At 38.9% G+C, this 14,105-nt stretch overlaps 1 protein-coding gene across 2 annotated transcripts in view; it reads left to right on the forward strand.

Moving 5' to 3' along the window:
- Nucleotides 1-10,982, forward strand: part of crtc3 (CREB regulated transcription coactivator 3) — a 58,661-nt gene extending 47,679 nt beyond the window's left edge. For both annotated transcript variants that reach the window (XM_048185097.1, XM_048185098.1), the window contains 4 exons: nt 1,699-2,058; nt 3,789-3,872; nt 3,963-4,158; nt 6,425-10,982. In XM_048185097.1, coding sequence (XP_048041054.1) covers nt 1,699-2,058; nt 3,789-3,872; nt 3,963-4,158; nt 6,425-6,630 — 846 coding nt within the window. In that variant the 3' untranslated portion in view covers nt 6,631-10,982. The remainder of the gene's footprint in view (nt 1-1,698; nt 2,059-3,788; nt 3,873-3,962; nt 4,159-6,424) is intronic.
- Nucleotides 10,983-14,105: the final 3,123 nt, after the last annotated feature.

The following is a 14,105-nucleotide window of genomic DNA, read 5'->3' on the forward strand; positions in this document are numbered from 1 at the left end:
CTTTGAGTTTCATTTGCGTCATTTTGATGAAGAGATATGTGCATATCTGTGGCAATGCATGTTGGAGTAGCGCTGTTATACAGTGGTGTGAAAAACTGCTTGCCCTCTTCCTCATTTTTTTTTTTTGCATGTTTGTCACACTTTAATGTTTCAGATCATCAAACAAATTTAAAGGTGCCGTAGAACGTCTTTTTAAAAGATGTAATATAAGTCTAAGGTGTCCCCTGAATGTGTCTGTGAAGTTTCAGCTCAAAATACCCCATAGATTTTTTTTTTATTCATTTTTTTAACTGCCTATTTTGGGGCATCATTAACAATGCACCGATAACTGGTTGGGCCACCCTTAGCAGCAACAACTGCAATCAAGTGTTTGCGATAACTTGCAATGAGTCTGTTACAGTGCTGTGGAGGAATTTTGGCCCACTCATCTTTGCAGAATTGTTGTAATTCAGCCACATTGGAGGGTTTTCGAGCATGAACCGTCTTTTTAAGGTCATGCCACAGCATCTCAATAGGATTGAGGTCAGGACTTTGACTAGGCCACTCCAAAGTCTTCATTTTGTTTTTCTTCAGCCATTCAGAGATGGGCTTGCTGGTGTATTTTGGATCATTGTCCTGCTGCAGAACCCAAGTTCACTTCAGCTTGAGGTCATGAACAGATGACCGGACATTGTCCTTCAGGATTTTTTGGTAGACAGCAGAATTCATGGTTCCATTTATCACAGCAATTCTTCCAGGTCCTGAAGCAGCAAAACAGCCCCAGACCATCACACTACCACCACCATATTTTACTGTTGGTATGATGTTCTTTTTCTGAAATGTTGTGTTACTTTTACGCCAGACGTAATGGGACACACACCTTCCAGAAAGTTAAACTTTTGTCTCGTCAGTCCACAGAGTATTTTCCCAAAAGTCTTGGGGATCATTAAGATGTTTTCTGGCAAATCTGAGACGAGCCTTTATGTTCTTTTTGCTCAGCAGCGTTTTCGTCTTGGAACTCTGCCATGCAGGCCATTTTTGCCCAGTCTCTTTCTTATGGTGGTGTCATGAACACTGACCTTAACTGAGGCAAGTGAGGCCTGCAGTTCTTCGGATGTTGTTGTGGGGTCTTTTGTGTGTCATCGCTGCGCTCTTGGGGTAATTTTGGTCGGCCGGCCACTCCTGGGAAGGTTCACCACTGTTCCATGTTTTCAACATTTGTGGATAATGGCTCTCACTGTGGTTCGCTGGAGTCCCAAAGCTTTAGAAATGGCTTTGTAACCTTTTCCAGATTGATAGATCTTAGTTACTTTTTCACATTTGTTCCTGAATTTCTTGGGATCTCAACATGATGTGTAGCTTTTGAGGATCTTTTGGTCTACTTCAATTTGTCAAGCAGGTCCTATTTAAGTGATTTCTTGATTGCGAACAGGTGTGGCAGTAATCAGGATTGGGTGTAGCATCAACAACCAGATGCATTTACACTTGTCCAGTTTTGTTTAGAATGTGTTTCAAACCAGGTGCAAGTGTCATCTGTAAAACTCAATGTTAAAGACATATTATATAAAGATATATTTCTTTACTTTTATTAATTAATTAGTGGAGCACTGTGCTTAGAAATGTTGCAGCTGGTTTATTGTTTGTTTTTGCCAAGAACAGAGTGTTCTGGTGTGTACCATAGCCCAGTCAAATGATTTATAACTTTCCTGTTCTCTTTAGGGGGTTGCCTTGGACACCAGCAACTTGCCAATGGAACCACCCCCTCCCTACCCCCTTTACCAGCAAACCCAGCAGCCCCTGCAGCAGCAGCAGCAGCAGCAGCAGCAGCAACAGCAGCCGCCTCCCCAGTCCCATCCATCTATTCAGCAGAGCTCCCAGCATCCAGGGGTGCAGCAGCGACCAACAGGTGGCCAACAGCAGCAACAACAGCACCAACAACAACAGCACCAACAACAGCAGCACCAACAACAACACCACCAACAGCACCAACAACACCACCAACAGCACCAACAACCGCACCAACAGCACCAGCCTGTGTCCCCGCTGCAGAACGTCCCACTTGACTTTAATTCCAGCGCTGTGAGTTCTCATTGAAATCAGCTGTTAGTAGACACAGGGCTCTGAGGGGAGAGGCTAATGTTCAGCTGTTTCACAGGCTGGCTATTTTTGGCTGAACAGGAAAACACTGAAACATGTGATTGGCCAAGACTGTAGAAACACTTGGCATTATTTCCAGCACTATACAATGTAAATAATGTCTATGAAATTTAAATAATGTCTAACAGATTGTTTATATTTTTGATCATTCAAAAAATGAGCAAAAACATAACCTTTCATTGAAGTAAACAATAAGTTGGGGGGAAATCATATTACGAAATAAATGTTTTTCTCCAAAACATGTTGGCCACAATTATTGGCACCCTTAGAAATTCTTATGAGTAAAATATCTCTGAAGTATATTCCCATTCATATTTACATTTTTTTTTAGCCCACCAGGGTGACTAGGAACATGAAATTGTCCAGTCATGAGTTTCACAGGAGTATAAACATGAGGAAACACAAAGGCCAAATTCCCTTAATCATCCATCACAATGAGTAAAACCAAAAAAAAAGTTCTGATGTGGCTATAAGAAAAAAGCTAACACATTGAAAATCCCCATTTCCACCATCAGGGCAATAATTAAGAAGTTTGAATCAACTAAAGATGGTACAAATCTCCTTGGAAGAGGACGCGTGTCTATATCGTCCTAATGCACAGTAAGAAGAGGGTTTGAGTGGCCAAAGACTCTCAAAGGATCACAGATGGAGAATTGCAGAAATTAGTTGAGTCTTGGGGTCAGAAAGCCTAAAAAAAATATCAAACAGCACCTACATCACCACATGTTGTTTGGGGGGCTTTCAAGAAAAATCCTCCTCGCTCATCCAGAAACAAACTCCAGCATATTCAGTTGTCAGACAAGGCTTCTATGGTCAGATGAAACTTAAAAAAAAAAGCTTTGTTGCAGCATACCCACCAGATGGGTTTGGTGCAAACAGGGATAAAAAGTACCCCATGCCTACAGTTTAATACTGCTGGATCTTCAAAATCGTGGGCCTGTTTTTCTGCTGGAGGTCCTGGACATCTTGTTCAGATACATGGTATCATGGATTCTATCAAATGCCAACAGATAACAAATCTAAACCTGACCGCTTCTGCTAGAAATCTTATAATGGGCCATGGTTGGATCTTCTAGCAGGACAATGATCCAAAACAAACATCAAAATTAACACAAAAACCGGTCACTGAGCACAAAATCAAGCTTCTGCCATGGCCATCCCAGTCCCCTGACCTGAACCCTATAGAAAATGAGTGGAGTGAACTGAAGAGAAGCACCAACATGGAGCTGGAATCTGAAGGATCTGGAGAGATTCTATATGAAGGAATTGTCTCTGATTTCTTGTTAGGTATTTATAGGTGAAGTTTCAGAGCTGTTATCTTGGCAAAAGGATGTAGAAAAAAAGTATTTAATAAAAGGGTGCCTGCCATTAATTGTGGCCAACATGTATTAGAGAAAAAACATTCATTTCATAAAGAGGTTTTCCCATTTGTAATTTTTTTATTTAAATGAAAGGTTCAATTTTTGTGAATATATATTTATTTATTTATTTATTTATTTATTTATTTATTTAAAGATCAAAAGGATTAACAATGCAGATTTATTTTCACAGGCTTCCTTGTTCATATTTACCAAGGGTGTCAATAATTCTGACCAGGACTGTATATGGTGTTAACATCTTTATAACTTCCTCTTGCTTCTTTTTGCCTGCAGCACAGCAGCATGGCAGCATTCTTTAACGATCCCTTTATGGAGCTGCAGTTCTCCGGACGTCAGTCCAAGTGTTCGTCCTATCAGGTAAACCTATAAGATCCTGCAGTGCACTCTGGTTCCTAAGTTGTTCATCTTTTGTCTGTAACAAATATTTTGCATGTGTTTACACCGCAGGATCAGTATAACATGTTGGAGAATGTCATGAGCTCAGTGGCAGGAGGATTTGACCCTTCCTCCAACCTCTACTACTCCCAGGCTGCCCTCATGGGCTTGAGCGGTAGCCACGGCAACCTGCAAGACCAACATCAGACGAGGCCCAACATGCTCTACTCTAATTGTGGAGGTGGAGTGCCCAACATCATCCTTACAGGTACAAGCTCTGATTCAAAAAATGAGTCTCATCTCATTCATGGACTATTATTTTATGTAACTGGCAATAAAAAAGAAATGGGAATAGCAAGGAAACGTCACATTCAAAAGAATGCTAGTTGATTATCACTTAGGACCTGTTTCCACCTGGTATTAAGATGCATTTTGGTTGATCGGATCACAAGTGGACAATCCCAATCCAGGTGTAAATGTGTGTGTAAAACGTTTTGAGCTTGTCCACTTTTGACCGGATTGCTTTAGTAGTGGAAACAGTCATGTGGTCGAATCCATTCAAACAGCCACAAAAGACCACCTACTTTCTGCCTACTGATCTAACGCGTAAACATTATGGAGCACGTGTTGGCCAGATGGGATTTAAACTTTGTCAGGTGAAGACCTAAGTATGGTTTGAAGTTGAAAAACATACCAAGCACAATGTTCTCTCACCATTCCTGATTTCTAACACACACTCACCGCGTTCGGCTGGTCTTGTGGCTGTCAGTAGTGGTGGCGAGATGAAGCCTAATGAAGCACTGAAGCTTTTCAGCCAAGTGGTTCACAAAAGGGTTCATTTCTCGAGGCTTCTTTTGCTCACAATACCACCTGGTGGTCAAAGAGTGTAAAACAAGCAGATACATTACAGATGACCTGATGTGATCATGTAATACATTGTATTTTGCGCCAATTAAGGTTTAGAAATAGCGGTGAAGAAAAAATTAATTTCCATATAGACTAATCTATTTATATGAATATATTGTGTATTTTCTGGTGGTATATAATGATTGTATAACATAACTGTGTAATAAACTTATTGGCTTGAAATGAATAGGGCAAATGTGTGTAAATCAATTCTTTGGTCATAACAGGCAGGAGGGGCGATATTATTATTATTCTAAAGCCACACATTTTGAGGGGTTCCCATAGGTTTATAATATATCTGTCAAAATGTCACACCAAGATTCGAACCACTTCCTGAACCAGTCAGGCAGAAGCGAGGCTTCAGATGTCATCAATGATGTAATGGTATAAAGCGACACATGCCTCGATACGCGCTTCACTGAAAGCTTCCGGGATTTCTCGACACATGCTCCAGAGCCTCGGCACAGAGCGTGACATCACTACAGTAGCTGTCAGAGAAGAAATGAAAGCTGCTGCTCTCCGTATGTTTTTCATCATTTACAGGGGAGTTCAAATGTAAATTGTGCGAGCTTATTTTGTCCATTAGATCGAAAGATCTGAAAAAAGTAAAAGCCATACATTTACCCACTCATAGACTCTCCCCTCAAAGAAATCAGGACAGAAGTGGTTGAAAGTGGACAAAAGAGATGGATTAAAATACCAGATGTAAACAGGAATATGTATCCCTCGTCCACTTGTAATCTGATCAACCAAAACAAATCGTAATACCAGGTGGAAACAGGGCCTTTGTCATCCAACAGCTGTCTAGTTTATATAAATTTATTTATATTTCATATGTATACCATTCAGAAGTTTGAGGTTTTGCCATTATTTGATTAAAAATACAGTAAAACTAGTAATATTGTGAAGTAATATTACAATTAAAAATTGTATTTGAATATATTGTAAAATGTAATTTTTTCCTGTGATAGTAGGAATTTTATTTTCAGCATCATTACTCCAGTTTCTGTCACATGATACTTAGAAATCATTCTAATATGCTGATTTGCAGCTCAAAACACATTTTTCTTATCCACATATAATTTTGAAAATGGTTGTGCTGTTTAATATTTTAGTGGAAATCGATACGTTCTGAATATAAAGTTCAACAGAAAAGCGTTTATTTGATATAGAAATTTGTATACCGTTATAAATGTCTTTTCTGTCTTTTTTGGTTAATTTAATGTGTCTTTGCTGAATAAAAGTAATTATTTTAACAACAAAATCTTACAGATCCCAAACATTTGAATGGTACTGTATATATATGAAAAACAAATTGCCGTCTCGCTGCATTTGTTTTGAGTTTCCCGACACAAGTGTTGGAGTCATAAGATGGTATGTGAAGTTAAATATAGTGTCTTTGAGACCTCTATATTGTGTTCCATTCTAATGCGGGCCATCTCGCTGAACATAAGAACGCATCTTATGTAAATGCCTCAGAAAAAACGTGTGATCGGGGTCACGCCACCCCAAAACCAGCTAGATTATACAGAGATTCCGATTAGTGAAAAAAAAGTTTTGCACATCTGTTCTTTCACAGCTCCTTTATTTACTCACAATTCTGCTGTTTCGCTTTGTCTCTCTCTCAGACGACTCCAATCCTAGCCTGTCTAAGGACATCAGCAGTGTGTTGTCTGCAGTGCCAGAGTGTTTGGACTCAGAGGGGGTTTTTCCACTTGAGGATGAACTACGTATTGAGCCGCTCAGTTTGGATGGACTGAGCATGCTCAGTGACCCCGATATGGTCCTCCCTGACCCCTCAGTAGAGGACAGCTTCCGAAGCGACAGACTTTAAAGAGCCACATCATGCATGTATACATACATACATACATACATACATACAAGTCCATGGACATGACGACTAAAGCACAAAACCTATAGCACTCAGATTTCTATAAACATAAAAAAGATCTTTTTTACATTTTCTTGAACGCAAAACGCATACATAAACACTACATGTTGATATGAAACGAATCATCATGTTCGCATGAGTCACCCAGACGCCGTCTCTCGGTGGACACCATTGCTCAGCATGCTCCATCTGCCTCCCGAGACACTGTTCATCACTCAACAGATAGCAGTGAAACCAATCTGGATGCTTCACACGTGCTTTGACCTGTAAAGACGACAAAACAAACAAACGTACTTGAACACACGAACCTGCCGTGTATCTGCTCCTTGTGCCGAGTGACAATCAGAACACACCGAAGCCATAGCAATGCCAAACCGATGGCTGGTTCGGGCCATTGCATCGCTGGTCTAATTCAAAGCCATGCAACCAAAACAAAATGAATGTCCTTGTTTTTACACAGTGCTTTTTGATGTTATCAGGTCACACCAGCTTTCTATGACATTTCGATAGCAGCAAAAGGACGAGACGGTCTTGAATGTGAAGACGACAATATGACGTGTTATGGAACAGAAGGAGTCGACAGCCGGCCTAATACCAGCCCATATTGATGCACCAAATGCTGTGATACGAGACACCAGCAGGATGAGTTGAGCCTTCCCCCTCCCTCGCCACGACACCCAACCTTTGTTTCAGTACCAGGACTAGAATGTGCTTGGTGTCAGCCGCTCTACTGAATCGTCTGGCTCGGGCTACTGAGCGGACACATCTAAACTAACCAACAGTTACTGCCTGAAGTTTAGAGCATGCGCTAAGCTAACCGCATGATATTGCTGTCACCTTTCTGGCCTGTGAGCCAAAACAACTCTTACTTGCTTCTGGCTGTCAAAACTCAGTCCGTCCTTCATAATGTGGCCAGTTCCCATCGTTCAAACGATAGAATTCACGAGATCTCCTCGTGTCACGTACTAGAAAGAGAGGACAGAAGAGTTTAGATGATGTGTATAGAGCATTATTTTACATTATTTTTTTGTATAAAAAGAAAAAACTATGAAAGAGAGCTTTGCCACATAAATATGCCTCACAATTTTCTGACTAGAATGTATTTTTGAAACAGAAAAAGGGCAAACTGTTTACAAAGATAAAGTTTAAGAACTACGAATTGTGAGTAGGCGGTGAAATTTTTATGCTTTTGGTATAAATCTAAAAGAAAAAACCTTTGTATCTCGCTGACACTGATCCAGTCCATAGTTGGCGAATGGAAGCTTTGGCTATGCAGAACTTCAGCACAGGACTGTCTCAGACGGCTGGAACAATCTAGACCATAAAAAGGAACTATTTTATGTGTATATTTACTATATCTTTGTGCTTATTTTTGATTTTATACAGACTTGTAATGCGGCTTCTAATATGTCAGTTGTATTTGTACTTGTTCATCTGTTTATGTTCTCTCTCTTTAAACTTTTGTTGTGGACGTCTTCTTTGGTGAACGTTTGTTGTGATGGTATTTTTCACCGTTGTTCAGCATGGGCCCTCTCTCTGCAGCTCTGATCCTTGTGAGGGGTTTTTACGAAAAAAAAAAAAAAAAGACACTTTGGAATTTTAAAACGTCTTTAAAGGGTGTGATTTGTGGACGTGGGACACGCGTATCATTGTTATTGCTCATGTTGAAGTTTGCACTGATCTGAACAAAACTGATCTTTTGGTCTTTAAGAAGCAAATTCTGGTGATTTTATTTTGATGTTATTTGGAATGATGTGAAGATATCTGCTGGATGTTGCGCTGTTTAGAGGGCTCTTGCCTTCTCGGCATGTTATGCATGAGGACTTTGAAATGAATGCAGTATATTTTGTGAATGACTAGATTCAAATGACCAAATATTTTGAAATGAAGACCCTAGTGAAAAAAAAGTATACTAAAATGTATTGAAATACATTTATTTTGTGCTAAAAAATACTACAAATACATTTACATATTCATGTGCTAAAAAATACCCTGCAATTGTACTTATCCTAAACTGGTCTCTACATAAAGTCTGCTAAATTGGAACTACTCATTTTGTATTTAATTGTGTGGAAGTATTGCTGAGGTCCAACTAAAGATATACTTAAGTATATTTGATTGTGCTAAAGTGGAACCATTGCAAGTATACTTTAAATATCTCACGTTTAAATCCTTAAGTGTGATATTAAAACTGTTTGTGCAAAGAAATACTCCAAATAAAGTTTAATTATAATTTTATATCAGTACGTTTTAAGTGATGTCAATAAATGTTAATGGATTTGAAGTATACTTGGTTATAAATAAATATATTTTAAATAGATTTTGGTATAGTTCTTTTTTACTAGGGGAAAGGTGTCTGAATATAGCTCAGGAATGTATTTTTTCACCAATATCGTGAGTGGTCTCCTGCCTCTTGACTGCCAGATCCGGGCAAAATGTTCCCAGATTCCCAGAGAAACTGTTATAGCAAAGATCTTATGAACTGAAATGCACTCTTCTATTTGTGTTGTTATCTGTGTAGCTTTCTATTCCAGTTACAGAGTCGGTAATAGAAAGCAATAGCAATGTTATCTGTGTGCCATGTCCACAATTTTTTGTTTTTTGTTTTTAGTGTGTATTTTTGCATTCATCAAGGTCATTATAGTGTTTTGGTCAAAACCATCTTGTTGGTCAAATCCATCAAGTAGTCTTGACTAAAATTCTTCCTCTTTTTGTTGTGCATTGTCCATTGTGGTCCAAGTAGGCAAGAAGAGAGGACGATTGACACAAGCAGAGATTTAAGGTGCGGTGACATTAGTGAAATTTGGCGGGCAAAAAAGTTCCATTGTCTATTATCAATAGTTTATAGATGTATGATGCACAGCTCAGATGTCACTTTCAAACCAAGCAACAAAGCGGCGAATCCATGTAACCAACTTGAACCTGTTGCAAGATCAGCATGGGGGGGAATTCCAAATCATGTAAATTCCTATTGAAATGGCTGGATTTCGCCAGCAAAAAATCCGCCAAACAACATAAATGTGACCGCACCTTAACAAACCCCTTTATTTAAAGGGATAGTTCACCCAAAATGAAAATTTTATCATCACTTACTCACCCTCAAGTTGTTCTGTCTGTTGAATGTTAAAAACCTGAATGAGTTTTTCTTTGATTACCAACATTCTTTAAAATATCTTCTTGTGTGTTCAACAGAAGAAAGAAACTCATACAAGTTTGGAACAACTTGAGGGTGAGTAAGTGATGACAAAAGTTTCACGTTTGGGTGAACTATCCCTTTAATTATCAATAAATCTAGTCCCCCATGTACAAAGTCAAAACATTTGGCTTTAACCTCCTGTAGCTGCAGATACTTTTTATTTTGTAATGTTGTTCTTTAGGTGTATTATAAGCATCTATTATAAGAAGAACATGGCTATGGGTGATGTAGACATACACGCTGGGCTGTTGTGCATGTTACTGCATCCTGTTTCTGCTAAAAAAAAAAAAAAAAAGCGTGCGTCTCTCTATATAACTAACATCTTTTAATCATCTCTGTCATCTTCCCAGTTAACTTTTTTTTCATTAATATTAACAGTGGTATCACATTATAAGAGATGGAGTGAAAGGTTCTTCAGTGGTTTTCATTGGGTCTGATGGTTCCCATCACTCATTCTCTCTCTCTCTCTCTCTCTCTCTAGGAGGAGTTATTGTCTTCTCCTGCCTTATTCTTGCTCTTGACCACTTGCTGTCCCCTTGAGTGTACTGTGATACTTTCATTTTTATTTTTCATTTCTAGGCCCTGTGCTCTAATGGCAAAAAAGGTGTTTATTGGCTTTTTTTTTAATATAGTCTTCATAACAAGATATTAGTTTTTTTTTTTTCTTCTGTTTATAGAAGGATTTTTTTTTTTTTGGTCTTTTGTCACTTTTTTTTTTTTTTTTCTTTTTTAAATGTACAGTTATATTATTTAAATATTTTCTTGTCCACTAGTGTTACTTTCTTTTTTGTAATATGCCATATTGAGATCTTACTTTTTCTGACGTTGCAGATTTATTACGCCAGTTGTTTCAAGTCTTGGTCACAGGGACCCACAGCACTGCACATTTTGCATGTCTTCCTTATTTAACACAACTGATTGAGATCATCAGCTCATTAGCAGAGCTCCATGAGAGATGAGCAAAATGTGCTGTGCTTTGGGTCCTCAGGGCCCTGATTGAAAACCACTGTACTACACCACAAGGCGTTTGGTTTGTGAAGTATGTTATAGTGCTTTCCTTTGATTTAATATAAACAAATAAAATCTTTACTGTCTTGGACATCTGCTGTGGATTTTCCTTTCTGTGACAAACTTTTTCAGCCATTTTCTGCTCACTTGATGTCTTTTTATACTACACCACTAGATGGAGTCATTAAGACACTTGTGTTGTCTGTGCTCACAGTATTAAAGAGTATGGATGCAGAGAAATGGCTGCAAAGACTGTTCATTTGCACATAATGATAAAAATGATAAAATTATATAATATTATACAGTGGGTACGGAAAGTATTCAGACCCCCTTAAATTTTTCACTCTTTGTTATATTGCAGCCATTTGCTAAAATCATTTGTTCATTTTTTCCCTCATTAATGTACACACAGCATCCCATATTGACAGAAAAACAGAATTGTTGACATTTTTGCAGATTTATTAAAAAGGAAAAACTGAAATATCACATAGTCCTAAGTATTCAGACCCTTTGCTGTGACACTCATATATTTAACTCTGTGCTGTCCATTTCTTCTGATCATCCTTGAGATGGTTCTACACCTTCAGTTGAGTCCAGCTGTGTTTGATTATACTGATTGTACTTGATTAGGAAAGCCACACACCTGTCTATATAAGACCTTACAGCTCACAGTGCATGTCAGAGCAAATGAGAATCATGAGGTCAAAGGAACTGCCTGAAGAGCTCAGAGACAGAATTGTGGCAAGGCACAGATCTGGCCAAGGTTACAAAAAAATTTCTGCTGCACTTAAGGTTCCTAAGAGCACAGTGGCCTCCATAATCCTTAAATGGAAGACGTTTGGGACGACCAGAACCCTTCCTAGAGTTGGCCGTCCGGCCAAACTGAGCTATCAGGGGAGAAGAGCCCAAAGATCACTGTGGCTGAGCTCCAGAGATGCAGTCAGGAGATGGGAGAAAGTTGTAGAAAGTCAACCATCACTGCAGCCCTCCACCAGTCGGGGCTTTATGGCAGAGTGGCCCGACGGAAGCCTCTCCTCAGTGCAAGACACATGAAAGCCCGCATGGAGTTTGCTAAAAAACACCTGAAGAACTCCAAGATGGTGAGAAATAAGATTCTCTGGTCTGATGAGACCAAGAACTTTTTGGCCTTAATTCTAAGCGGTATGTGTGGAGAAAACCAGGCACTGCTCATCACCTGTCCAATACAGTCCCAACAGTGAAGCATGGTGGTGGCAGCATCATGCTGTGGGGGTGTTTTTCAGCTGCAGGGACAGGACGACTAGTTGCAATCAAGGGAAAGATGAATGCGGCCAAGTACAGGGATATCCTAGACGAAAACCTTCTCCAGAGTGCTCAGGACCTCAGACTGGGCCGAAGGTTTGCCTTCCAACAAGACAATGACCCTAAGCACAAAGCTAAAATAATGAAGGAGTGGCTTCACAACAACTCTGTGACTGTTCTTGAATGGCCCAGCCAGAGCCCTGACTTAAACCCAATTGAGCATCTCTGGCGAGATCTAAAAATGGCTGTCCACCAACGTTTACCATCCAACCTGACAGACTGGAGAGGATCTGCAAGGAGGAATGGCAGAGGATCCCCAAATCCAGGTGTGAAAAACTTGTTGCATCTTTCCCAAAAAGACTCATGGCTGTATTAGATCAAAAGGGTGCTTCTACTAAATACTGAGCAAAGGGTCTGAATACTTAGGACCATGTGATATTTCAGTTTTTCTTTTTTAATAAATCTGCAAAAATGTCAACAATTCTGTGTTTTTCTGTCAATGTGGGGTGCTGTGTGTACATTAATGAGGAAAAAAAAATAACAAATGATTTTAGCAAATGGCTGCAATATAACAAAGAGTGAAAAATTTAAGGGGGTCTGAATACTTTCCGTACCCACTGTATATTATTATATAATGTATATTCATTTAAATCAAAAAATCATTTAAGCAATAATATAAGCAATAAGAATCCTGACCCCTTAATAAAAAGTTAAAATCATAGTTCACTCAAAAGAGAAATTTATTTAAGTCATTATTTTTTTTTTTCTCCCTCATGCTGTTCTGAACGTGTATGAACACAAAAGAAGACGTTTTAAAGAATGTTGTAACCAAACAGTTCTGGTGACCATTGACTTCCATTGTATGGACTCAAAATCAATGAGACATTTCTCAAAATATTATTTTAATCATATTCTATGGAAGTTGAGTCAAGTTAGGAACGACATGAGGGTGAGGGAATGCTGCTTGTTCGGGAGGCTATGAAGAGCACAAGATACAAGGGTGAATGAAGGGTTGAATTCCTGTGCATCAAGAAGAAATCCCATCTGCTTTGATCTCGTTGATCTACTTGCCTCTGGTATCTGGTAATCCAAGGTATGACACAGTTCGATATTGTACAGTGCTGGTACAAACTGATGTGGGCTGGTCCTGTAGATGTTTTTATAAGGTGTGAACAATCTGCTTCAAATGCAGCAAAGCGTGTAACATGCCTCAAATATGTGGAGAGATGCCCTGGCAAGCCTTTCATTACTGTGATACAGTACTCACGATAATGGATTTTAAAACACAGGTAGCCTAGTAATAACATGTTGGACAAACAGTGAGAGGAAGAACATGATAAGAGCTTGCTAATCTCTTTCACTGCTGGAATTCACATGAACTCTGGAAAAAGACCAGCTATGATGACTCCCTCCACCCCTGTTTACTGAAGCCAGGCTGAACTTTTGTGTCTTCATTAAAAGGAACAAACTGAGTCAAGACTGTGGTCAGAACAAACAGTACTGTGGCCTTTTAATAGTTTGTTTACAAGACCGTTTGCTGTGTGATAGATCTTATGTCAGATTTTTTTATTAGCCAATATATGCTTTATTCCCTGAGCTGAGGTTCAGAATTTAGACTTAGGTAGCCATTATATTATACTAGTTGTTCTTGAGTTTATTTGTTTTATTAGTTTAGGCTATTTGTAAGGTACAGATCAGCTTAGAATAGATAGAAGGCGTTGAACAGCAATGATCTATACTGTTTTGTGTCAATAAAGAAAGGGAAATGATTTAATTATAGATTGCAACAGTCATGTTTTGGAAGTATACATTAAAAAATCCCATTCTTAAAAAAAAAAAAAAAAAAAAATGTGGAAAAAAGTATTTATTTGACATATTCCAGGAGCTAAACACTACACATAATCCTGAAGAGAAAAATCCACCTATCAGAGAG

This window comes from Megalobrama amblycephala, linkage group LG3, assembly GCF_018812025.1.
Source record: "Megalobrama amblycephala isolate DHTTF-2021 linkage group LG3, ASM1881202v1, whole genome shotgun sequence".
NCBI lineage: Eukaryota > Metazoa > Chordata > Actinopteri > Cypriniformes > Xenocyprididae > Megalobrama > Megalobrama amblycephala.